Consider the following 26,184-nt stretch of genomic DNA (forward strand, 5'->3'; position numbering starts at 1 on the left):
CTTCCCTCCTCACCATCTCGTGCAGACTGGCTTATCATCTCCTTGCCTCAGCCATCTTGAGTGCTAGATTATAGCCATGGGCCACCATACCTGGCTTCCAGCCTTTTTTTTTTTTTCCTTTTGCTCAGGCTAGGCTCAAACTTGCTAGGCAGCATTAGATGGCCTTCAACTTTTGATCTGCCTGCTTCCTCCACCTGCCAAGTACCAGTATTAGAGGTGTGTATGACCACCATGCATGTCTTGGCCCTTTTAAGTTCTTAGTTACTCAGGTAGCAACGTTTCAATATTGATGTCCCCCGTCCTACAGTTTCAACAAGATGACACTACCTCTACTACCAGCCAGTGTCTGCCTGGTACGAAGGGACTCAAGAAGTGTAGATGAGGTGACAAGTAGAAACTGTGCTTTGCTAGAAGAATATAGAGAAGAAAAGGGCTCCTCAACTCCACCCTGCAGACCCACAGCAGTGCTGCCACATACCAGGGGCTTCAGTGGTCCGTACTTCTCCAGGGCGTTCTTGAATGGGGTTGGCGTGTGGGGAGTGTTGTCCATGGAGTACTTCTGATCTGGGGTTACAAACCTGCTACAGGCCAGAGGAGGAGGCTCAGCAAAAAGACACAGCAGACTCCCACTTGCCTGGTCATGACCAGCGCCTGCCCCCAACCTACCCCCACTCTTTCCTACCATACTGGTCCAATGGTGCCTGCCTGACTGCCTTCCTGCACAAGTCTAGGTCAGGGGCCCAGAGGAAGGGCTATCCTCAAATAAAGAAAGGACAGGAAAGAGGGGAGAGGAGACCATGACAATGATTAAGAGTGGTGCCCCATCAAAGGACACCTCAGGACATCCCAGAGACAAGGCAGGCCTGCAGTCGTATTTCAGGCCTAGGAAGACCACACCCCATGTGTCCTCTCTACAGAAGTGTGTGATACTAGACAAGACCAGGAGGCCAGAAACTCCCCAGCTCCTGTGATCACAGAAAAGGCAGAAATGTGGAAAGAATACATTTGCAATGCCCCCATGTGTTCACTCTAGCCCTTCTCAACTCAGGGGCCATCCTGCTCTTTACAAGGGTGTGCTTTTTATTCCTTAAGTTCTTGACACCTATGTTTCTGAGGGGCTGTTCCTGACCTCTGGCTTTAGTGGAACCCCTCACCAGTGCACCACTCCTCGGGCCCAGGCAACTTTCTCCTTCTGGGACCAGTGTCTATTACCACTAAGGGCCACGTATTGATCGGTGATGTTTAGAGAGCCTGTCCTAAAGTTACAAATATCGCACAGCTCACACCCACAGCATTGTGCTTCTCACTTCTTGTACAGTATAAATTAAGAAGACGCAGTCCTCCAGAAAATAGGTTTTTCACCGGAGTTTACTCAACCACATGGTAAGCAATCTGAAAGCATTTAATATAATTTTCCAGGATTTATCTACATTTTTTTTCCTTTTAAAAAATTTTAGGGGGCTGAAGAGGTGGCTCAGAGGTTAAGCGCAAGCACAGACTGCTCTTCCAGAGGTCCTGAGTTCTATTCCCAGCAACCACATGATGGCTCACAACCATCTACTTTGTGATCTGATGCCCTCTTCTGGCCTGCAGGTGTACATACAAGCAGAGAATTGTATACATAATAAATACACCTTAAAAATTTTTTTTTTAAATTTTGTCTATGTGCATCTGCATCTAAGTGTGCACACCACAGGAGTGTAGGGCATGAATGACTCAGGAGGGTGTCAGCTCTTTTGCTTGCAACCGGAGTTACAAGTGGTTATGAGCCACCACATATGCAGGTGCTGGAAACAAAGCAGCCAGGGCTTTTACCCACCAAGCTGTCTCTCCAGCCCCTTACTACTCCATGCACTTTCCTCTACCACAAGGTTAAGCATATACTTCATCACTGGGCTCTATCACACTTGGGACACTTTAAACCAGTGCTGGGTTTATTGGTGTTTTACTCTTCCATAAGCTGAGAACACCAACATCTGTTAGCGACCCACCCTTTTTACCAAGCCACAGATAACCTCTTATGACACAGGGGGTTAAAGTTCTGGCTATGGTGACATCACATCTGTGATACCGGCATCTGGGAGTCAGAAGTAGAAAGATCAAAACACCAACTTGGAAATGTAAGTCTAAATAATTCTTGTCTAGAGTGCCTTAGTAAAGGTCACAAAGAACCTTTGGATCTGTGATAATAATCTGCATTTAAAGATAAAGTCTTCCACCTCTGGTCAAAACAGAAGAGCAAGAACCAGGTACACCCTCTCACCAACAGAAGGCAGATGAACAGTGGTGTTGGGGACAAGTGACACCAGGGAGACCTTGGCTACTCCAGTCCTCTATCTCCTAGCTACAAAACAGGGAGGGATGTGCGAGCTGCAGGAAGACAAAGAGTCCATCCAACACTGGGCTGGAAGGAAGGGCTGGCTGCCACCGAGACAGCCTCAGAGGAATGCAGCAGGTCCTTCGGAGCAGGCAGCAAGGCACTATCCCATGTAGACAGGGTAAGGAAACAGGACCAGGCAAGGACTACTCAGAAAATAGAGGAAACAGCATGTGACACACTGGCCTGGGAATGTCACTCATCCTCATCTGCTGCACCGGAGTGAGCTCCATCCCTTCTTTTGTTGAGACAAGGTCTCACTATTCAGCCTTGGTAGGCAGGAACCTCATAAAGGTCCAACTACCTCTTCTTCCTGGGGGCTAGGATTAAAGGCATTCCTACCTTGCTCTGTCCCTTCTTAATAAATCTTCTAAAATACCCACTTCTAAATAACTCAGTTGTAACCCATAGAACAAAATGTAAACTACAAAAATACACGGCAGCAGAGTTATCACAGGCTTCCAATCAGAGGTGGCAGGGCAGGCTAGGCCTGTTGTGGCTCAGCATCCCTGTTGAAGCATCTCCTAACGTAGAGCCCAGGAATTTCATCTGAATGTAGGAAGTGCTCCTCAGCCCTATCGTTTTAGTGACTGCTACACAATGGGCTCATAAACTGTTTCTGTTAAGTCATCTCATTATGCTGGGCAAAATTTCTAAACCACTTCTTTGGACAGACTGCAATGTCTCTGCAGCAAAAACAATGAACAGCAATGAAGCAAACCTCATGGGCCTGGAATTCCATTACGCCACAAGAGGAAGTGGGCACACTGTAAAAGTCCTTCCTCACGGGAGGCTGAGGACAGACACAACTGCAGCACTCTAGGCTCCTGACTCAGAGCCCAGGGGCACTTTCTGGTTCAAACGCACCTGATCCATACTTGATGCTTATCAAAGGAGGGGGAAAGATTAAGTTTTTGTGGGAGTCTGAACAGTTCCTGAGATCTAGGAATAACAAATTAAAAAACAAAATTGAGGGGACAGGTGTGGTGGCACATGCCTTTATTCCCAGCACTCTGGAGGCAGAGGCAGGCAGGTTACTGTGAGTTCAAGGCCAGCCTGATCTACAAAGAGAGTTCCAGGACAGCCATGGCTATTACACAGAGAAACCCTGTCTCAAAAAAACCAAAACAAAACAAATTAAATAAATAAAATAAAAGTGAGGGACAAAGAAGGTCAAGAACCAGGCTCTTTAGATGAGGACAAAGAGATGCGGTGGCCACTCCCCAGGACCAGAACACCTCCCCATTGTGGGCAAGTGGCTGTGCGGCACTCACGATGGATACTTCTGGTGCAGGGGTGTCTTATCCCTGTGCAAGGGTGTGGTGACCACCACCTTTTGGCTACACACTGGAGTGGATGTCAGTGAGGGGCTCTCCAGTTCCAGGGTATCCTGTTTGTTCCAGAAGTTCAGAAACTGCCAGGAAAGAGACAGGACACGTGACAAAAGGATCGTGTAAGGACTCTTGAGGCATTTAGGGGGACAGAGGAATAGACGCTTAGACACCCTTCTTCCCCATGACTGCTTATCTATAAGGTTGAGGTCTTGACCTGACCTGTAGGACACCAACAAAGATTTCTTTCAACAAGTACTCGGCCCTTTAACTCACTGTGGGAAACAAACCTCTGGGTATGTCTCCAAGAAATCTCTCTAGATTAGGTTAAGTGAGATGGGACTGGTGTGGGCAGCACCAGTCCATAACCAGTCTTAGACTGGATAACAAGGAAAAAAAGGAAGCCAAGCTGGATTTCATTCTGCCATCTGATTGGCTGTAGACCAGCTGCTTTCAGGTCTTGCTGCGGTGGACTATACTTTGGAACTGAAGCCAACAAAGGCTGTCCTTCCTTCAGTGGCTCCCATCAAGTGATGAGCTACAGCAACAGGACAAGTGACTAATGCCCTCAGCCAGTTCCACTCCTGGTCTCTCATTTACCACTCATCTGGATTTATAACCCTAAGTAAAGCTCCATGAGGGCAGGGCTAGGCCTGGCTCTGCTCACCACTATGCGCCTAGCTCTTACCACAGGGAGAGAGTGAGTACTGATTATCTAGTGCACCTGTGCCAGAACCCCACTGGGCACCAGATGTTTATGTATGGAAGCCAAGCTGGTCAGAAGGGCCCACACACCTGGGAAGGAGAGAAGGGAAGGGTCTTGACGGGTGTGCTCTTCGGTGTAAGACTGTTACAGGAATCCAGAAAGGACAGGCTGGCACTGTTCTCTGTGACAGGCGACAGGGCCACACGCCGTTTCTTCTGTCGCTTGAGCACTGAGGGTGGTGTGCCAATGCCTGAGCCCCCAACCTCAGTGCTAGGAGAAATGGGGATCAGCTCGCCCCGGCTGCTCCGGCTCAGGTCTGAAATGGTATGGCCATCAAGCCGATACTCAGTCATGCTGGGCCCCGGTGTGGTGACCTGGCGGGATGACAGTGCCTGGTGTTGCGATGTCTGGGGCTGCACTGGGCTGCTGTTGATACTGCCCTCTGCAGATGGTTCTTCGGGAAGATCAAATTTACTCAGGTCACACCAAGCATCAGGGTCCTGCCAGAAAGAAAGGTTAAAGCCCTAATACAGTAGGACGTAACTGATTACAGGAAAATACAGCAGTGTCAGACCTGGTCCCTTACTCCTGGTGTCAATCATCAACATTTGCCTTCATTCTCTCAGTGTTCTATGTACTATACTGAAGTGTGAGCAGGACGCTTGCCCGCCAACAGCTTTACAATCCCCATAGCAACCCGCTGGAAAAACATGACTTTGCTGTTAATTCATGACATTTATTTGCTTGTGAGTGTAAGGAGTTAGATCTCTCCTACCACAAAGGTCCTGAGGACTGAACTCAGATGGTCAGGCTTGGTAGCAAGTGCCCCTGTCTGCTGAGGCACCCCACTAGCTCCCTTTCCTGCCTTCACACCAAGGAACCCACGCTAAGCTCTGAAGAAGACAGAGAATGGCACGTCCTCCACCTTTACCCAAAGGCTTCTTCTAGAAGCAGAAGGTTCCACTTTGATCCTGGAAATGTAGGCCCTGAGTAGACCCAGAGCCCAGTTGCAAGGTGCGGTCCTGGGGACTTGCTGGAGCCAGGGGCAGCTCATTTCTAAGAGTGGAAACTAGCTTGCAGCTAGGCTGACCTCAAAGATCAGAGGTCCAGGAAACTGATGGCATCTTGGTGGTAAGGAGGCATATCCTGCAGGAATGCCGGGGAGGGTGTGAAGGGGATAGCGTAGGGTTTTATAGACCCTTTTCCAGTAGAAGAAAACCGTGGAAGAGTCAGTCAGGTCTGAGTCACACATCAGGACTTCACTGCTAGCTGACACAGCCTGAAGCTGGATGTCACATCAAAAGGGGTGCCCCCACCCACAGGCTCTCTGGCAAAGTCACTGTTTAGCTTCTTTCTCAGAAATGACACATTCTTTTCTAGGCGGAGAGTTACAAGAGCCATACACAAGGCTCCTCCCCAAGGTTCTAAAGCTGTAAATAACTGCTGGTGAAAAAGAGACTCTGCCCTGAGGGTTGCATGAAAGTTGGACAGGAAGCTCCAGAAAAGACTGCTTTGATGAGTCTGCCACTCAGACTGGCGCAGCTCTCTGGTCTTCAAGTCACCCACAACCCCACAAGCATCTGTAGGGAACTCAATTAGTTCGCCATGCTAGACCTGTGTGCAATCATTTCCATCTGGGGCAAACAGGTATGTGTTTGTCTCCCCCAAAGCCACACAGGGGGAGCACAACCTACAACAGACAGCCCTGGGTTGTGTAGCCACACCCCACCCACTTGCTCCTCTAGAGGCAACTATGACTCCTGGTATTTCTGGGGCCCCTCTCTAGTGAGACCTTTTCACCCCATTCCATGTTGTAGGGCAAAGAGTGCACTGACCTCACTGGTGTTCCGCAGCCTGCTCAGAGCTGTGCAACCCCCATCAGTCAACAAATGCTAGGATAGTGGGAGGGGAAAAATAGAGAAGTTCACAAGAGAAGTGCTGAGACCAACATACCGACTCGATCAAGTCTAGGGCTTCAGAGAGGCTGGACCCTACAGCAGGGATGAGGAGGTTCGCCGCCTCCACCACCCATTTGTAGGGCAGGCTGGTTTCTGGTGAGGAGTCCTCCTGGTATTCACGCCTGAGGGATTCCAGGGGCTCTGGGGTGTGCACTTCTCCCAGATCAGCAGGGGCAGGCTCACACTCATTAGCAAAGGTGGCAGCTGCCGCCGCCTCCTCCTCACTGTTCTCCTCTTCCTTCACAGCAGAGGGTGCCAGGGGCCAGCTGGTCATAAGACTTCCCTGTCGGATGCAAGGGAAAGCTGTGTATTTGTTTAAGTATTAACTGTGCTGCAGTTTCTAGCTAAAAACACATAACCCAAATCAAACACTAAGGAAACTCATATGAACATAAATTGAGGAACATTCCAACTATACTGGGCACTTGAAAAAAATATTCGTATTGACAGAGGCTAATGAGACTTATGGATAAATAACTGATACAGGTATGTCCATAACAAAATGGAACAGACTATAGATGAGGCAGGGCTCCAGAATCCATGCTGGGCATGGTAGCACTTGTCTATTATCCTGGGACTTGGAAGACCAAGGCAGGAAGATTACCAGAAGTTACATAGTAAATTCCACAGCAGCGTAGGCTGGCAACCTGAGTTTGACACATAAGACGCATTCGGTAGAAGAAAATACTCTGTGTGTACACACACGTACACACACACGTACACACACACACACACACACGTACACACACACACACGTACACACACACACTTTTTTTTTTTGCAAATTTCTTTAAAAGTAAGCTAACAAAAACAAATCATTACTACAAGGTTCAGAATCATCAATGTGGCCGTCTCTGAATTAGAAATAGACGCACCAGCTGGGCAGTGGTGGTGCACGCTTTTAATCCCAGCACTTGGGAGGCAGAGGCAGACAGATCACTGTGAGTTCAAGGCCAACCTGGTCTACAAAGTAAGTCCAGGACAGTTGAGGCTACTGGGGGAGGGGGGTGGGGGTAGACATACCATGAGCATAAGTGATTGCCCTTATCATAAGAAACACAAGCTAAAGCATGAAGCACTCATTCAGGGAATACAAATGTAGTAACTCAGGGCTAAAGAGATGGCTCAGTGGTTAAGAGCACTGGCTGTTCTTCCAAAGGACCCAAGTTCAATTCCCAGCACCTACATGGCAGCTAACAACTGTCTGTAACTCCAGTTCCAGGGAATCTGACACCTTCACACTAATGCACATAAAAAAATAAAAAATGTATGGCCAGGCGTGGTGGCACACGCCTTTAATCCCAGCACTCGGGAGGCAGAGGCAGGTGGATCGCTGTGAGTTCGAGGCCAACTTGTCAACAGAGCAAGTCCAGGACAGCCAAGGCTACACAGAGAAACCCTGTCTCAAAAAAAAAAAAAAAAAAAGTAGTAATTCGGTTTTTCTTTTTTCCCTCTCTTTTTTTGAGGCAGGATCTCTATGTAGCCACAGTTAGCTTGGAAGTCTCTATGTAACCGACCTCTACCTTCAGGGCGCTGGGACTAAAGGCTTGGGCCCAGGCACCCAGCCCTAGATAAAGTAAATCCTAAAGGGACACACAAGTAATACAGAAAGTTAATGCAAGTCTGGCAAATGGGACACTGAGCTGAGACCTGGGGCTGCAGGTCTGTGGGAGGGTGCTTATCTAACAAGAACAAGGCCCTTTGGAATGGGATGGGGGTGGGGCCAATCTCAAGCATGCTCGGGAACTTTCCCTTTATTCCTGAACCTCTTCTGGATGCTTATTATAGAGTCTAAAATTACACGCTTTATCCTAACACTGACAAAGAAAACTGATGCGTTCAATCCCTGGCACCCACACAGTAGGAGTGAACTCTGGCAAGATGTCCTTTCACCTCTACCTAGCGGTGTGCATGCTCCTTCTCCAACACACACTTACACAAGATAAATGTAATAAAACACTGAAAACAAAAGCAAGCCAGAGAGGGGCGGGTGAGACAAAGGCTGAGCTGGTCTCCTGTGCTATGGGCCCATGTGGGGCTCAGATCCACCAAGGGAAGGCCAGAGCTTCAGACAACAGCGTCAAAGAAAGGTGCACGTCAATCAGCTGACTTTCTGCAAAGCAGGACCTTTGGTGGCACCACTGCACCCTAGGCTCACAGCTCCCCTGGTGGATGCTTTTTCTTTAGGTCAGAAGCCTCTGGTTGAAAGCATACTACTGCTTAGATATGCAGGAAACTGCAGAAGCAGACTTCTTCTTAAGGGGACCTCCAGGGAGTTGGACTAGAGAAGACACCTTTTTGCTTTCTTCCACCCTTCTCTACAATTTCAATTTCATAGCCCCTCTACAGAGCTGCATTTGTCATCATCAGGAGATCAAATTCTCAGAATCTAGAACTCACCTCTAGCAGGAAGCTGGAATAAGCAAGTCTCCTCTCAGCAGAAAGTATGAAGGGTTCAAAACAAACACACATGCCATTAACTAGCCCCGCTCACAAAAAGCAGACAACACAGGGGGGGCTGTTTGCTATGAAATCTTCACACTGTCATCTTTGTTTTCCAATCTGAACTTTAAAGATAAGTTTCTTGACCTTTGTGTAAAAAACAAATCACTGGAGTCGGGGTTTAAAATATAATGCCTGGGGGGCTGGAGAGATGGCTCAGAGGTTAAGAGTACTGTCCACTCTTCCAGAGGTCCTGAGTTCAAGTCCCAGGAACCACATGGTGGCTCATAACCATCTATAATAATGTGATCTGATGCCTTCTTCTGGCCTGCAAGTGTATGTGCAGGTAGAGCACTGTATATATAGTAATAAAATAAACCTTTAAAAAAATAAATAATGCCTGGGTGCTAGCCTTGTAAGTCAGTTGCTAGAGTGACTGTTCAGCGGCAGGAAGCCCTAGTGAGATGGCTGGGTTTGGTTGTCAACTCGACTACATCTGGAATTAACTTTTGAAACCCAAGCAGCTGGGACATCTGTGAGGGATTTTTCTTAATTAAGTCTTTGAAGTGGGGAAACCCGCTTTTAACCCTGATCTTTTGTGGTGGGAAGATCCACCTTTAATCTGGGCCTCACTTTTTGCTGGCAGCCTCTATAGAGGACACGGAAGAAGGAAACTTTTGCCCTTTGCCTGCTTGCTCTGACTCTCGCTGGCAAGTCCATTCCTTCTCTGCCATTAGAGCCTTCCTTCTTCAGGATTGCAGCACACACTGAAGGCCAGCTGAGACATCGGTCTAGTGGATTGAACAACTAATTAACTATTGGACCATACATGACTAGGCAGGCACTGTTGGAAAAGCTGGACCACAGCCTGTAGTCACTCTAATAAATCCCCATTTTATAAACGTGTATATGTATAATGGGGATTTATATAGATTATATATCCATCCCATAAGCTCTGTTCCTCTAGAGACCCTGCCTAATACACCAGATAAACTGGGCATGTGTAGGGCATATGCATGCAACTCCAGCACTCTGGAAAGGATGCAGAAGAACAGAAGTTCAAGGCTATCCTGAACTACGGGGGAAGCTCAGCCGGGGTAAAATGCCCTGTCTCCAAAAACCAGGGGTGGGTGGGTAGGACGTGCAGCAAGGTGGCTTGTAGGGTGACAGTGCTCGCTGCACAAGCCTGACAACCTGAGTTCAATGTCCAGAATCCAAGGCAGAAGAAGAGAACTACTGACACCCAAAGGTTACCCTTTGACCTCTACACATGGGCTTATACTCACCACACACATATACATGAGCATAAAAATGTATTTCTTAAAAAGGAGAAAAATATAGTTCTTTTGGAATGGAGATTTAGCATATGCACATATCAGTTTCATTGTTTATAACTGTGGAAATTATAGATAGAAAACACATTAGGGAGATAAAGGGTAACAAAAAAGCACAAAAGATTCTGGGTAAATGGTAATACAGACATCTTGGTTATGGTATGGTTAAGCAGCTATAAATGCAGTGTGCCTCTTATCATAATTAATTATATATGCTGAATGCCAATGCATGTGGGTTTTGTTTTTGTTTTTTGGTTTTTTTTTTTTTTTTGGTTTTGTTGTTTTTAAGACAGGTTTTCTCTGTGTAGCCTTGGCTATCCTGGAGTCGCTTTGTAGACCAGGCTGGCCTCGAACTCAGTGATCCACCTGCCTCTGCCTCCCGAGTGCTGGGAGAATGCCAATACATCTTATAACACAATAAATCTGATCTTTTTTTAAAATGGCAAATAGGGAGGTATCAAGATTACTCAGCAATTATGAGGTCTTTACTGTTCTTGCAGGACTCAGGTTCAGTTCCCAGGACCAACATGGAGACTCACAACCCCTTGTAGCTTCAGCTCAGGGGTTCTAGTGCCCTCAACTGATCTCTGCAGACTCCTGCGTGCACATGGTACACACATACACATAATAAATGTTTTAAAATTAGAAACAGGTTGGTGAGATGGTTCAGCAGGTAGAGTGAGCTGAAACTGCCAATGGCAGAAGGAGAGAACCAATAAGCTGGCCTCTGAAGGCCGGACACAGTGGCACACACCTTTAATTCCAGCACTTGGGAGGCAGAGGCAGTTAGATCTCTCTTGAGTTGGAGTCCCGCCTGACCTGCACAGCAAGGTTCAGGACCGCCAGAACTACACAGGGAGACCCTGTCTCAAAAGACCGAAATGGGGGAGGCAGGGGGGCTCACCATGATCAAGCTGTCTACTGACTTCAACTTGGGCGCTTGTGCGCTCTCTCTCTCTCTCTCTCTCTCTCTCTCTCTCTCTCTCTCTCTCTCTCTCTCACACACACACACACACACACACACACACACACACACACACTTTCAGTTTGCAGATTGGAAAGAGACATAACTGAGAAAAAAGCAGCTGAAGGGACAGGAGGCTGAGAACTCCTCTCCAAGCCAGTCCTCAGTGTCATCCATGAGGCCAGCTCTCCTCTCCTGTAGGCAAACGAGGGCTCCGTCACAAGGAAAGCCCTAGAAACACATTCGGCTCAACGGAAGAAATGAGTGAGTAGCTCTGGTGAAGGACTGAGGAGATAGGGTCAGATAACCAGGAAATAAAGCAAACCAACCACGCTGGAATGGAGCCCAGAGCCCGAGCAAGGCTGCCCTCACCTGGCCCTCCACAGGTTGGGCGCTGTGGCAGCGGTCCTTGTCCTCCAGCTCCAAAAGCAGGTAGACAGGCTTGCAGTCTCTGGTCTCGTTTGGGAAGCTCCCCGTGTCTACCTTCCTTTTGATGGTGGAGTTCCAGTGGTTCTTCACAGCATTGTCCGTCCTGTGGGAGAGATCCGGGGCCTCTGACTCGCCGCTCTCAGCTGCGGCTTGAGGCTTCTCCTGCCCCGCTGCAGCGTGTCCCCACATCTGTAAGGCTCAGCTCTACAATGAAGTCTCACTGTTTCCAGCCCTTTGATGGTTTAGCAAATTTCCTCTTATCTCCATGAAATAAGCAAATACAGACCTGATGGCAGGACGACTGAGTACATGAAAGCTGGACGGACCCACAAAGCTTCTCTAAAGAAAGAGCAGTGGGAACTGCCGGCAAGCTGCTGGGCCTCACAACAGGACACGGCAGCAGGCACGCAAGGCCAGTCCAAGCGCTAGAAGGAGCGGGCAGAGCCCAGCAGCAGTGGGACTAGAAGGCGGAAGAGTGGCTCAGGGCCACCAAGCCAACCAAGGTGACGTCTGCAGATGAAGACCCAGGCTACTGGCATGACCAAGGCAAATCACGCCACACAGGGAAAAGGTTCTGAGCTCCAACCAAGAATCAAGGGAGGCCTCAAAGATCACACGCTGGAGTTTAAGTTATTAAAACAGGCAGTTAGGCCTTGGGAGACACTTATCGCCTGGCCTCCTCTGTACTCTTCCTCCTAGGACCACACTGCACCAACAAAGACTCAAAGCAAAGGTATAGTAGGACAGGGAGGAAGTGGCAGCAAATCAGAAGTTAGAAGCAATCAGAACGTGAAGCCGTCAGGCAAGCAACAGTGAGCCCAGCAGACTAGGAGCTGCAACCAAACTGACCCTACAGGAGGATTCTAGCAAGAACTGGTTCACCCCAAGGTTCCTCTCAGAACTCCAGGAGCCCCAGGACTCAAGCAAGCAGACAGAGTGAGGAGCGCAGAGGAGCCACAGGTTAAGCAGAGCAGCTGAGCTCCTGACCCTCACCTCCTGGCAGGAAGAGGGAGGTTTCCTCCTTAGAAAGAAGAAGCCCAGCAACCATGGCCAAAGAACAGAAACAGTACACAGGACAGAAACTGGGGCTCCATGGAAATCTGCACCCTGGAGCTGAGATTCCAAGCCCTCTTCTACCTGGCCCTGTCAGCCCAGGCAACAGTCTCCTTATCTACCCCCTCAGGGAAATGAGTAACTCCAGAGAAATCCCATTAGTTCTTGGAATATCCTCCCAAAGGGCTGGCAGACGCCAGACTCCCGCAGTAAAGGACATCAGCAGATAAGCACAGCCAGTGTGCATGGTTCTAAACCATCCTCAAAGCTGCAAAGGGCAGCTGCAGACCAGCATTTCTCCAATGCGAACCTCCAGTTTAGCCAATTAGGAAGAGAAAAACAAAGAGAAAAAGCACTGGGTTCTAACCTTCCTAATGATTCTGCGACCCTTTAATACAGTTCCACATGTTGTGATGACCCCCTAACCATAAAATTATTTTGCTTGCTACAGAGTAATGTAAATTTGCTGTTATGAATTGTAATGTAAATGTCTGTGGTTTCCAACAGTCTTGAGCAACCCCTATGAAAGGGTAATTTGACCTCCAAAGGGGTACAACCCAAAGATTGAGAACAGGCTGCACTAGACAAACCCACAGTGCAGGGAAGGAGTTTTGCCCTTTGATCTTTTTACATAATATCAACAGTGAAATAAGCAGTTGCAAACATACATTAAGAACTTGGTCCAGAAAAGGAGTGAGAATTTAGAAAATAAAACTTCTCAGTCAAAATAATTTCCAAAGGATTGAAAAGTAAAAAAAACTGAACCAGTTGGGCTTGGTGGCGCATACATGTCATCCTAGGACTCAGGGAGGCAGAGACAGGAGGATCACTGTGAGTTCAAGGCCAGCTTGGCCTTTAGGAGTTCAGGGCAGCCAGGGCTACGCAGAGAAACCCTGCCTCGAAAAAACAAAAACAAAAAAAAACAAGAGAGCAAACAATAAAACCAAGAAATTTCTCAGGAAATCAAATCAAAGAGAAAACAGGAGAAAGTTGAGAAGATCACAAAATAGTCTCAATATTCTGAACAAAAATTATTTTCAAATTCTACATCTACTCATATCATCTATTAAATGCGAAATAAAAATGGAGCTCAGAGCCAGGCGTGGTGGCACATGCCTTTAATCCCAGCACTTGGGAGGCAGGGGCAGGTGGTTCGCTGTGAGTTCAAGGCCAGCCTGGTCTACAAAGTGAGTCCAGGATGGCCAAGGCTACACAGAGAAACTCTGTCTCAAAAAACCACAACAACAACAACAACAACAACAAATTTGAGCTCAGGATGCTAAGGAAGGATGCATCCACTAAAACAAGGAAGTAAACAAAACAGGAGAATTCTAACAGTAAGAGGCCAAAGACATCCAACTTTACAACAGAGAAAACAGTCTTGAACTCAAAGGAACGGGTGCCCCGTCTGCGTGCATGTCTGCGGACAGCACACATGCAGTGCGTGCAGAGGCCAGGAGAGGACGTCAGATGCTGTGGAAGTGAGTTAGAGGGCTGTGAGCCACCGTGTGGGTGGTGGGAGCCAGTCCTCCACAAGGGCAGCAAGCGCTCTTAACTATTGAGCCATCTCTCTACCCCTGCTTTAACTCTTCTTCCTACCCCCTCTCTGCCCCCCCCCCACCCCCCGCCCCTGACATACAAACCACTCAGTTTTTCAAAACAGGGTTTCTCTGTGTAGTCCTGTTGTCCTGGAACTCACTCTGTAGACCTGGCTGGCCTCTAACTCAGGGATCCACCTGCTTCTGCCTCCCAAGTGCTGAGATTAAAGGTGTGTGCTGCCATACCTGCGCGCTTTCACCTTTCTACATAAGCTATTTCTATTTCATGCCTAACTTAAAAGGCATGACTTTCTCTCCATCAAATCAAACTCTAATAAAAATGGTCTTTGAGGTTTAAAGAAGATCCTCATAGGGCTTGGTGGTGCACTTGGGGAGGCAGAGATAGGAGGATCTCTGTATGTTCGTGGCCAGCCTGGTCTACAAAGCGAGTCCAGGACAGCCAAGAAAGAAAAATCTGTGAAAGGGGAACACTTAGGAAGAACAAAAGCCAGATAAAGAAATATACACATAGACAGTAGTGGTACTGGAGCTCTATGGTTGAGGCAATAATAGTATAAGTTGTCCTAACTAAAAAGTGGAGTCACCCGGGCATTGGTGGCGCACACTTTTTTTTTTTTTTTTCGAGACAGGGTTTCTCTGTGTAGCCTTGGTCATCCTGGACTCACTTTGTAGGCCAGGCTGGCCTCGAACTCACAGCAATCCGCCTGCTTCTGCCTCCCAAGTGCTGGGATTAAAAGTGTGCGCCACAGCCGGGCATTGGTGGCACACGCCTTTAATCCCAGCACTCGGGAGGCAGAGGCAGGCGGATTGCTGTGAGTTCGAGGCCAGCCTGGTCTACAAAGCAAGTCCAGGACAGTCAAGGATACACAGAGAGAGCTTGTCTCGAAAAACAAACAAACAAAAAAATTAGAGCCATGGGATATAATAGAAATCCTAGTCAGCTCCCCACATGCCCCAACACAGGGTCTCTATGTAACCCTGGCTGTCTTGGAACTCTCTATATAGACCAAGCTAGCCTTGAACTCAGTGATCCACTTGCCTCTGCCTCCCAGGTGCCGAGGTAAAGATGTGAACTGCCGCCGCCACCCCACCCAGCATCTAGTTCATTTTAATTAACAACTTGATAGTCATCGGGGCATTGGTAGCACCTGCCTTTAATCCCAGCACTCTGTGAGATCAAGGCCGGCCTGGTGGACACTGAGAGTTCAAGAACAGCTACGGCTATGTAAGGACCCTGTCTCTGTTTGCTAAGTATGAGTGTGCAAGTAGGCTAGAAACAAGCAGGCGAGCAGTGCTCCTCCTTGGTTCTGGCTTCAAGGTCTTGCTTTACTTCCCTCAATGATTAACTGTGATCTGAAAGCATGAGGCAAATAAACAAACCTTCCCCCCCCCCCCCCTTGCTCTAGGTGAGTGTTTTATCACAGCGACAGAAAAGGACCTAGAACAATAGGAGGCCATGGGCACTGGGGAAGCACTGAGGGTTGGAGAGTCCTAGGAAGCTACATCTTCCATGGCCAAACACCAAGAAGAAAAACATCACAGGGGCTGAGGAGACCGATGGTCCAGCAGCTAAAAACACGAATCCTCTTCCAGTGGATGTGGAGTTGATTCCCAGCACCCACGGAGCAGCTCACTACTCTTAACTGTAGCCCTAGGGCACCCAATGCCCTCTTTTGGCCTTCTCAGGCACCAGGCATGCACATGGTACAGACACACAAGCAGGCAAAACACTCATACACATAAAAACAAAATAAAAAGAACCCACAAGTATAATAATCTTAAAAGCAACAACATCATAAATATGGAGACTGGCTAGACATGGTGCACACCACCCACCCACATCCACAGCACTGGGAGGCCAGGTCACAAGTTTGAAGTCAGCCTGGGTTCAACACCAGTATGGATACACAGCAAGTCCCTGTCTCCAAATACAAAGGACGGGTCTTACTTAGTAGAAAAGAGGAGATGGGGACAGCAACTAGCAGCTTCACCATATTCCTTTTAACAGAGTCCAATCTGACTTCTGGTGCTGTCCAAGTGGCTCCTGGGACAGCCACTTTTCTTCCTTCTGATACCTGTTCTCCGGGAGACCCAGAGACAAGGTTGGTTGAACGTTAGAGCGCAAAGGACTATCCGCAGTACTCGGGGACACTCACCTTCTGGAACAGCACCCTGCCCATCCCCTGCCTACCAGAAGGCAGCTCACTCACCTCCCTGGCAGCATCTTGGCGATCTCAGCCCAGCGGTTGCCCAGGACTTTATGGGCCTCACAGATTATGCGATCTTCCTCCTCGGTCCAGCAGGACTTTTTCACCTCAGGGTTGAGGTGGTTGTGCCAGCGCTCTCGGCACTGCTTCCCCAGGCGGCCCTTCAGGTGCTTGGCAATCAGCGTCCACTGTTTTGTGCCGTACTTCTTCACCAGCTCAATGACCTTGAGGAAAACATCAGTAGGAAGACCAGCCCCTCCACCACCTTCACTTAACATCACAATACCCAGGTGGGTCTCACCTCAAAGGACCTTTATAGCGCTATAAGCCTGAGAAGTCAGCCCCAAGCAAACACACATGGTGACAAATCCTTTCAGCACCTCTGTGGAGATCAGGGTCATGGAGCCTCAAGTCATGGTTACATAGAGTTACATTTCAGTCTTCAATCACTGCTTAGCAAGCCTCTCTTGCTCAGGACACAAGCCATAACAATCCCAGCCACCTGAGCTAGGCCCCGCCCCAATTCTTTGTTTGTTTTAGCTTTTTCAAACAAGGTTTCCCCAGTAGCCCCTGGCTGTCCTGGAACTGCTCTGTAGACCAGGCCAGTGTCAAACTCACAGAGATCGGCCTGGCCCTGCCTCCCGTGTGAGCGATCACTGCCTGGCTCTCCTCTCCGTTCTTTTTTGTTTTGTTTTGTTTTGATTTTTGGTTTTTCGAGACAGGGTTTCTCTGTGTAGCCTTGGCTGTCCTGGACTCACTTTGTAGACCAAGCTGGCCTCGAACTCGCAGCAATCCTCCTGCCTCTGCGTCCCGAGTGCTGGGATTAAAGGTGTGTGCTACCACTGACAGGCTCCCCTCTCAATTCTTGATACACACGTATTTTTATGTGCACACAGCCGCAGCTAAGAACTTTTGTGTGGAAATATTCTATTTCATCTGGGTAGGTAAAACAATTTGACACAGGGTCTCACTGTGTAGAATAGGGTCGCTTTTTAAACTCCTAATCCTCCTGCCTCCACCCCTCCAGTGCTGGGATTACAGAAGTGCATCACCACACCCAGTTTGCTGTGATTTAAATTTCTTTCAGCAGTCACACCCAATGTGGATACTAGTGTGCGCCTACAATGCCCTTTGTGCCCTGCTTTTCTTGGGCGCTGTGCCTGCCAACATAAAATGGCAGGTTACGGGTTAACACCAGGGAGATGTTCCAAAGCTCTACAAAAGAGCTAGAGAAAAGCAGCACAGGGTGGCCATAGCTCTGTGCCTTGGTTTGCCTGCCGATAGCATGGAAATAACCCACCTCACAGGACTATGCACTACAGACCCAAGGCCTTAAAATGTCGAATGTGGCAAACACCTGTAATGCTAGCACATGGGACAAAGAGCGCAGAATCAGGAGTTTAAGTCCAGCTTTGGTTACACAGCAAGTTTGAGTCAGCCCAGGCAACCTGAGAACCTGATTCAAAAAGGAAAAAAAAAATTCTAGAAGGGAGGTGTAGCTCAGTGTTGGAGAGCCTTGCCATTGGTTTCATATCTACCATATCATTGTAGCATCAATGGCAGCAAGCCCCTTGTGGGTACCACCCATCACCTTTCCATGGTCATTGTGGCAGGCACAGTTATCAGTTAAATTCATGGAAAGGTGGCCACTATAAGCCCAGCCCTCAGAAGGCTGAGGTCTGAGGAACACTGTGAGTTTCAATATCCCATCACAAATATGAGACCAGCCAGGCTACAAAGCTCTCCTCAAAACACACACACACACACACACACACACACACACACACACACACTTCACTTCCCTCTAAAGACACTTAGGATTAAATTGGGTGTGGTTTTGGCATGTTTAGACTCACTGGCAGTGGTGAAAGCCCACTGTGTATGCCAACATTTACCTTCTGATCTTCCTCTTTGGTCCATGGTCCCTTAACAAGGTCTGGATTCAAAACTCTCAGCCACCGGTACTGGCATTGCTGGTCTGTGCGGTTCTGGAACAGGAACAGAAAGAATTCTGAGACCATACAATTCAACTCTGGTTGAGCCCTGAGCCAGGGGCCAAGAATGCACGCATACTTCAGGTAGCTGTGCCTTACGTGCCATACACCCGCCACACACCAGAGGCCGATCCACCAGAACATGGGTAAATTATTTTTGCCTCAAAGGACAAACACAGGCCCTGTGGAAAGGGGCGTCCCATCCTCTGAACCTAGTATGTGCACTATCTCAAAGTCTATAAGGGGGCTGAAGAGATAGCTCAAGGTTAAGAGCACTGCCTGCTCTACCAAAGGTCCTGAGCTCAATTCCCAGCACCCACATGATGGCTCACAACCATCTATAATGAGATCTGGTGCCCTCTTCTGGCATACAGGTGTACATGCAGGCAGAACACTGTACTTATTTAAAAACAAAAAAACAAAACAACAACAACAACAAAAAAAAAACAGCCAGGCATGGTGGCACATGCCTTTAATCCCAGCACTAGGGAGGCAGAGGCAGGTAGATCACTATGAGTTCGAGGCCAGCCTAATCTATAAAGCAAGTCTAGGACAGCCAGGGCTACACAGAGAAACCTTGTCTCGAAAAACAACAAAACAAAACAAAGCAAAGTCTATAAAAGTTCTATGGAACCCGGGCATGGTGGCACAAGCCTTTAATCCCAGCACTTGGAGGCAGAGGCAGGGGGATGGCTATGAGTTTAAGGCCAGCCTAGTCTACAAAACAAAACAAAACAAAAAAAAGTTCTGTGGTTCCTGCTTTCCTCTTGGAGGACATTTCTCTTGGGAAGGAGTTGGAAGGGAACTCTTATCCTCAGGGGTCTCTAAATGTTTGGTGTAGTAGCTCCAGTCTCCTGTGCGGGAACCTCAGCTTGAAGTTGGCCCCATTGATGCTGCCCCTCGGTTTCAAGATCATGGCCCAGAACTAAGTGTCCACTTGCTCCTGACTTGCAGGAAGGAATACAAACATTCCTTTGGGCCCAGGACTAAGGACATGCTACAGCAGCTGTGTGGAGACCTTCTTATTGGGTGCTTTCTGGTTTGTGGTGATTGGGTTTTTTGTTGTTGTTGTTGTTAATGCTTTGTTTGTTTGTTTTCTTTGTTTTTCAAGACAGGGTTTCTCTGTGTGGTCCTGACTATCCTTGAACTCAGAGATCTGCCTGCCTCTGCCACCCCATGTGCTGGGATGCCAGGCCTCCCAGCCACACTTATGCTTTCTAAGCACCATTCACTAGAGGCCACCCAGAACCCTTGCCCTGTGGAGGAGCAACACTCACAGGAAAGTGGCTGGCCAGGAACTTCCAGTCTTGCTGTCCAAACTGCCTCACCAGGGTCCTCAGCTGTTCATCCTGTCAATGTAAGAAAGACACAGGGCTTAGCTCACGTGTGTGGAAAGTCTTATAGACGCCATGATACAGTCACATTCATACATTCACTCAGGAACTGAGTTGAGTACCTACTAAGTGTCAATATTAGTCACAGTAGCAGGCAGCAACAAATCCGCCTCAAGGAAAGAAGATGCTAAGTGACTGCCTCTTCAGCCAGGCAGATAGGTTTAAAATAAATAAATAAATATACAAGCAAGCAAGCAGGCAGGCCAGATGAGGAAAGGAGATCGGGAAGAGGGATACGGCGGGAGAGGATGACAGAAAAGAGAAAACTCAAGTTTAAACTTATTCTCACTATGCAGTCCCAGGAGGGTTGGGGGTGTTTAAGCCACAGTCTCTGTCCTTAGAATGCATCATCAATACACGGATCAGTTGATTAGTAGTCTGAGAATAAGTCTGCTATAAATGCCAGTTTGCCACTGCCTCGTATGGGTCTTTATTGCAGTGGAAACAGAGTCCCCACCAGTAATAATGTCATATATATATATATATATATGCACCCTAGAACACTGAGGTGAATAAAGCCTCCTTTATAAGCTACCTACTCTGTAACACCAGAAAAGCGACTAAGATAAAGGGCAAGAAGCACATGACAGAAACTGAGGTCTGAGGACTAACTCTCTAGTCCTCAGATTTTAGAGCGTGAGAATGCTCTGAGGAGGCCCAGTAGATAGATGGCCCATCAACTTCCTCACTGTCCCTAGATGAAGACATCAGACACAGAGCTAAGCTTGGCTGGCTGATCAACCTCCTCACCCCTCTACCACCATCTTCCCTCTCCTCCCTGGTTCCGGGGAACAGCTGTATGGCTCACCTCCTCGTGCGTCCATTTGACCTTGCACTTGTTGTCTCTCTGCTCCAGGAGGTCGGAGTCTGCAAAGTCCTGGTAGTGATACTCATCCAGCTCCTCACTGTGGAAGTAAGCTAAAGGTCATTGACAGCACACTTACACTCCTTTACCTGGGGATGCTGGTGTGTGGCCAGGTCAGGCCAACCATAGGGAGAGCGGTTTGGGGAAGCAGGCCTTTCTTTTTTACTTTTACAAAAGGAGGTACAGGCCAGGAGGTGGTGGCACACGTCTTTAATCCCAGCACTTGGGGGGGGGGCAGAGGCAGGCAGATCTCTGTGGTTTGAGGCTAGCCTGGACTACAGAGAGAGTTCCAGGACAGCCAGAGCTGTTACACAGAAAAACTGTCTCAAACTGCACGCGCACCCCAAAACAAAACAAAAGTAGGTACAGGCCGTGTGCGGTGGCCTGTATGTTAATCCAGCACTCAGGTGTTTTGTAGAAAAGGTAAGGGTTCAAGGTTGTCCTAACTACACAATAAATTCAAGCCCAATCTGGGCTAAATAAAACCCTGTCTCAAAAAGACAAACTTAAAGCTGGGCGTGGTAGTGCATGCCTTTAATCCCAGCACTTGAGAGACACGGGCAGGTGATCACTGTTGAGTTTGAGGCCAGCCTGGTCTACAAGAGTCCAGGATAGCCAGACTGTTACACAGAGAAACGCTGTCTGGAAAAACCAAAAGAGAAACTTAAGCCAGGCTGAGTGGCGAACGCCTTTAATCCCAGCACTTGGGAAGCAGAGTTCAGATCTCTGAGTTCCTGGCCAGCCTGGTCCACAAAATGAGTCCAGGATAGCCAACGCTACACAGGGAAACCCTGTCTCGAAAAACAAAACAAAAAAGCCAAACTTACAAGTAGACTTTTGCCTTCTGTTGTTTTTGTTGTTGTTGTTGTTGTTTCTTTTTTGAAACTGAGTCCACTGTTCTGGATCTGAAGCCCAGCAGACTCAGTCTTTCAGAGTCTGTCTCCGTCATCTGCCAGTTTCTCTCTCCGGGCTGTCCCAGAACTCATTGTGTAGACCAGGATGGCCCCAAACTCAGATCCTGCAGCCAGTGCTGGTGTTAAAGGCACACCCCACCATGTCCAGCCCTCTGCTCTCTGTTTTCTTCTCAATGAAAAGGGTTTATGGGCCTTAAAAACTACATTTATTTAGTGGTATGCCTGCCTGTGCACCAGCATCTTTATCTATCGAACCATCTGTACCTCGAGCAGGAGCTTGAGCTCATACTTTGTTGTGTTTGTTGTTGAGGGAGCCTTGCTATGCAGCCCAGGCTGCCCTCAAGGTAATCCTACCTTAATCTGAGATTATAAATTCAGGCACCATGCCTGGCTTTACTTTTCCTTTTAAAGCATGCTTCGTTTTTGGGATAAAATTGTCCAGCATGCACAAAGCCCTGGCTTCTAACCTCCCCATCTCACCACAAATACAAACCAAAAACTCTTCCCAAAGTCTGATATTTAGCCAGGCCATAACCCACACTCTGGAGGCTGAGACTGAGGCTAGCACGGGCTAGCCAGACCTACCTCAAAACACAAACACAAAATGATATTTAAAACCATAGCCCCATTTTTTTCTTCTCAATAACAAACTTACAGGCGTTAGGTTGTTTTTTTTTTTTTTTTTTGGTTTTTCGAGACAGGGTCTCTCTGTGTAGCCTTGGCCGTCCTGGACTCACTTTGTAGACCAGGCTGGCCTCGAACTCACAGCGATCCGCCTACCTCTGCCTCCCAAGTGCTGGGATTAAAGGCATGCGCCACCATGCCCGGCGCATTAGGTTGTTTTGTTTTGTCTGGTTTTTTTTTTTTAAAAGACTTATTTTCTGTGTCTATGTTTTTGCCTGCATGTATGTCTGTGCACCACATCTATGCCTGGTGCATACAGAATTAGAAGAGGGTGTCTGATCTCCTGCACATAACCACACACAAATACATAAGGAAGCAAGGAAGGAAAACAATCAGTTATACATAGAAGGCTGTTAATCCTTCCCCAATTTCCCAGGACCTGCATCAAATCACCTCTAACAAATACAACCAAAGAGCATACATTTGTAACTGAGAAAGCAGAGATCTCCAAACAAGCAAGACAAGGCACGATTTGTGCCCAAAAGGGTTCTGTTGGTGTCTACACACGCTTGCCTTTCTTCCCTCACACTCAGCACAGCTTCCCAGTCACTCCCACACGCCCAAAGCACTTAGGAAAGCCAGGCCCTGCCCTCAACTCCAACTTCTGGTCTTGACATCACCCACAAAGGTCAGCTCCACCTTCTTATCCTGGAACTTGGCACAGAAAGGCCGAAAAGAAATATTTGCCCAGGGAACGAGTGGATTTGTGAATGAATGAATACTTGCAAAGATGCAGCACACTAGATCCTTAACAGTTTCACATTTTTTTAATTGAAATGAAAAGTTCCTAAACCGAACAATACATGTCACTGGATCTGGAATGCAGATTTGTTTTGTACCATTGTAAAATAGGAAGCAAAATCTTCTATGTTTTGTGGGTAGGGTGTCTCTCTGCGTGTCTCTCTCTCTCTCTCTCTCTCTCTCTCTCTCTCTCTCTCTCTCTCTCTCTCTCTCTCTCTCCTTGTCCTGACTTTTAGAGACAGAGTTTCTGTGTAGCCTTGGCTGTCCTGGACTCACAACAATCTGCCTGCCTCTGCCTCCCAAGTGCTACGATTAAAGACATGTACCACCACCACCAGGCTGTGGTTGGTAGGTTTTGTTTTGTTTTGTTTTGTTTTTCAAAGACAGGGTGTCTGTGTCACCCTAGCTGTCCTAGACTAGCTTTGTAGACCAGGCTGGCCTCGAACTATCAGAGATCCACTTACCTGCCTCCTGAGTGCTGGGATTAAAGGCCTGCGGTGCCACGCCAGGCTACTAAGTATAAACAATTAATTGAGCTTGCTTCTCCAATATGGCCCAAGCCCCAGATTCTATGAGAAGCTCAACCAATGTCCCAGGATGTAAGGATTCTGTGTAGACAACTCTGATGCTCCAGCGCCGTTTACTAAGGACACTATTAAACAGACGGTAGCACGCATCATCCACATGTCTTCTCACACATTCTCAAGGTCTCTTTTAACAGATGTGAGAACTGAAGCCAACAAGGGTTATACTGTGTCAGGCTCCACACCTTTACACCCTCACCCTCCCTTCACAGCTATAGCAGAGGCCACTGTGTGGCTTAACTAAGAAAAAAAAAAGTCGCATTTTTGTACACATACCCTTTTCTCTTGCCCTTGTACATTCTGGGCTGTGCTCCAGGGAAAGGTGAGTCAGAGGCTAAGGGGGAAGTGGGGCACTGGGGTACAAGGGAGTTACAACATGTGGCAGAGAAAGCGAGGCTCCTGAGGATACAAGGGCACTGAGCCCATGCTTCTCAAGGGTCCCTCCAATGAGCCCCGGGGCTCTGGGTGTAAAACTTCCAGGCGATTTTCCTGGGCAATGAACCCCTAGAAACTGGGGTATGAGAAATCACACTCACTAGTACCACGGACCCAGTGCTTTCCAGCCACGAGGAACTCTGTGGAAGTAACCAAGCAGGGCATCTCTGCTCTGTATCCTCAAACTAAGCCCGGTTCCGCCATTGGTAGGCGTGGGGTAAGGTGTTTTCAATGGGAGAGACTCCCATTGAAGGGAGGGAAACCACGGCAGGACCCCCGTTATGGACCCACGCCTTAAAGAGGCTGGAAAGCCCGGAGGTTAGGCTAGGCCCCCAGGGACACAGGTGTAAGAAGAAAGGTCCAGGCTTGACCCAGCCACTTGCCCCCTGGGGGAACTAATAAGAGGGAAACCAGGTTCCAGCCTTTGGCCCAGCAGCTGCTGGCAGAGCGGTCTCGTTACACATCATCGTTCTTTACTCAGCCCCAGCTGCCCAAAACTAGCATGGGACAGGAAGAGGGTTTCTGAAACCAAACCAAATCGAACCGGTCGCTGAATTCCCCCCTCCCCGCCCCCCTCCCAGGAGACTGACAATGAATCCCCGGCCGCACTCCCCGCAGAGGGCCCAGGGGCTTTGTGCTTCCCGGAATGCTAACAAGAAAGGACCGCCAACAAATTCGAGCCACTCTTGAACGACAAGTGTCTCCCAGACTTCTGCCTTCCACTCGCTCCCACAAGGGAAGGCATTCTCCCTGCCTTGTAAAGAGCCTCCAGCTGACACCGCGCGCACCAGCCTTCCTTCCCCACCCTGCAATTAGGCGGGAGACGATGGACCTGATCCAGGGCCGGGACCCGGTCTTGAGGGGGAAACCCGCGCTTTCAGGCTCCCGGGCCTGGGCCCGAGAACCCGGACGAGAAATACCTAGAGTCCCTTAGAGTGGCGCGACCCCTGCACCGGGCGGCGCCTCTGCACCGGGCGGCGTGAGGTCCAGCTCCCGACGGGACCCCCATCTCACGTTAGCCGACCGAAGGGGAGGGGCGAGAACCCCAGCGCAGTCTCTCACCAACGCGTCCGCCGAGACATCCCCCCGGCCCGGGCCGCGCCGCGCCCTTACGCCCGCCGGCCGAGCCCGGAGCGGGAGCCGGGCCGGGGTCAGGGCTCAAGCTGCTCCGGCTGCTCCCGGCCCCAGGCGGCGCTCTGAGGCGTCAGCGCGTCTGCAGGTCTGGTCGCGCCGTCTCAGGAACTGCAGCTGCCTCGAGAGCGCACTGAAGCACTTTTCCTATCTCCCGCCAAGTACGTCGGCGCCGCCCGGACCTGGCGCGCGAGCGCGGGGGCGGGGCGTGCGGAAGGGGCGTGGTGTTCAAGAGGCGAGGGGCGGAGCCCGCGCGCCAGAGCCCTAGGAGGGGCCAGCAGGAGGGGCGGAGCCTAAGGAGAGGAGGGGAGTAGTTTACCTGAGGGCAGAGGCTTGCGTGCGGTCTCTACTCCCCCCTGATACACCTATTTTGGGAGGCGAGGCGCTCGGGCAACGCACACAGCAAAGACTGAACGAAGCAAATGAGGAGAGCCAAATGGGAGAATCTTCCCGCCCAAATTGTCACGGCTCTAGTCTAAGCCCCTGTCCCTACAGCACCCTCGCTCCCTTTTGACTGGGGTTGCGCCTTTTCCTTGGCAAATCTCGCTTCAGGTGCCTCAGAAAGACGCAGCTAAAAATGCCAACATTTCTCTCACGAAACTTAAACTTCTTTTTTCTCGAAATTAATTTTTTTACTCCATATTCAAGCTTGTAAAGGTTTTCCAGATCACCATGCCGACCCCAGAAAGGGGATATTTAGCCTCCCAGCTATTGCTTGGGCCCTTATCTGGACCAGTAACTCCCCACACCTCCCCCCACTGGGGTCTCCCGCCCATCTCTCTGCTTGCTGGCAGGCGCGTTTCCCCAGTCGCCATAGGAGCATCCTGGAATTCCAGCAGCCTTTCCCAGGTGGTGTAGAAAGCCCCAGCTGAAGGTTTGTTGGCTTAAGCTCAATTTCTGATGGCTTAAACCAACTCTCTTAGCAATGGTTGTTCATTTTAGGTTGTCATTTACCACTTAAATTCTGAATGCCACCTTACTGGGACTTCCTGAAAGAAAGGATAGGAGCCTGGAAGAGCCCCAGCCAATCACCTTTTAGGCAGGGCTCAGGCCTCAGATCCCTTTTCCAAAAACTGAGGCAT

The 26,184-nt window shown here is 48.9% G+C and overlaps 1 protein-coding gene across 2 annotated transcripts in view; it reads right to left on the reverse strand.

Annotated features, from left to right (window-relative positions):
• Positions 1 to 25,346, reverse strand: part of MYBL2 (MYB proto-oncogene like 2) — a 30,593-nt gene extending 5,247 nt beyond the window's left edge. Inside the window, exons 1-10 of one of the 2 annotated variants that reach the window (XM_084775086.1) lie at positions 25,034 to 25,346; positions 20,557 to 20,653; positions 19,632 to 19,703; positions 18,256 to 18,348; positions 16,364 to 16,584; positions 11,485 to 11,644; positions 6,368 to 6,655; positions 4,504 to 4,914; positions 3,652 to 3,791; positions 479 to 581 (exon numbers count right to left, since the gene is read on the reverse strand). In XM_084775086.1, the coding sequence (XP_084631212.1) occupies positions 479 to 581; positions 3,652 to 3,791; positions 4,504 to 4,914; positions 6,368 to 6,655; positions 11,485 to 11,644; positions 16,364 to 16,584; positions 18,256 to 18,348; positions 19,632 to 19,703; positions 20,557 to 20,653; positions 25,034 to 25,053 (1,605 nt within the window). In that variant the 5' untranslated portion in view covers positions 25,054 to 25,346. The remainder of the gene's footprint in view (positions 1 to 478; positions 582 to 3,651; positions 3,792 to 4,503; positions 4,915 to 6,367; positions 6,656 to 11,484; positions 11,645 to 16,363; positions 16,585 to 18,255; positions 18,349 to 19,631; positions 19,704 to 20,556; positions 20,654 to 25,033) is intronic. The other variant, XM_084775087.1, reaches the window with a different exon arrangement.
• Positions 25,347 to 26,184: the final 838 nt, after the last annotated feature.

This window comes from Acomys minous (assembly GCF_964271855.1).
Source record: "Acomys minous genome assembly, chromosome: 3".
Taxonomy (NCBI): Eukaryota; Metazoa; Chordata; class Mammalia; order Rodentia; family Muridae; genus Acomys; species Acomys minous.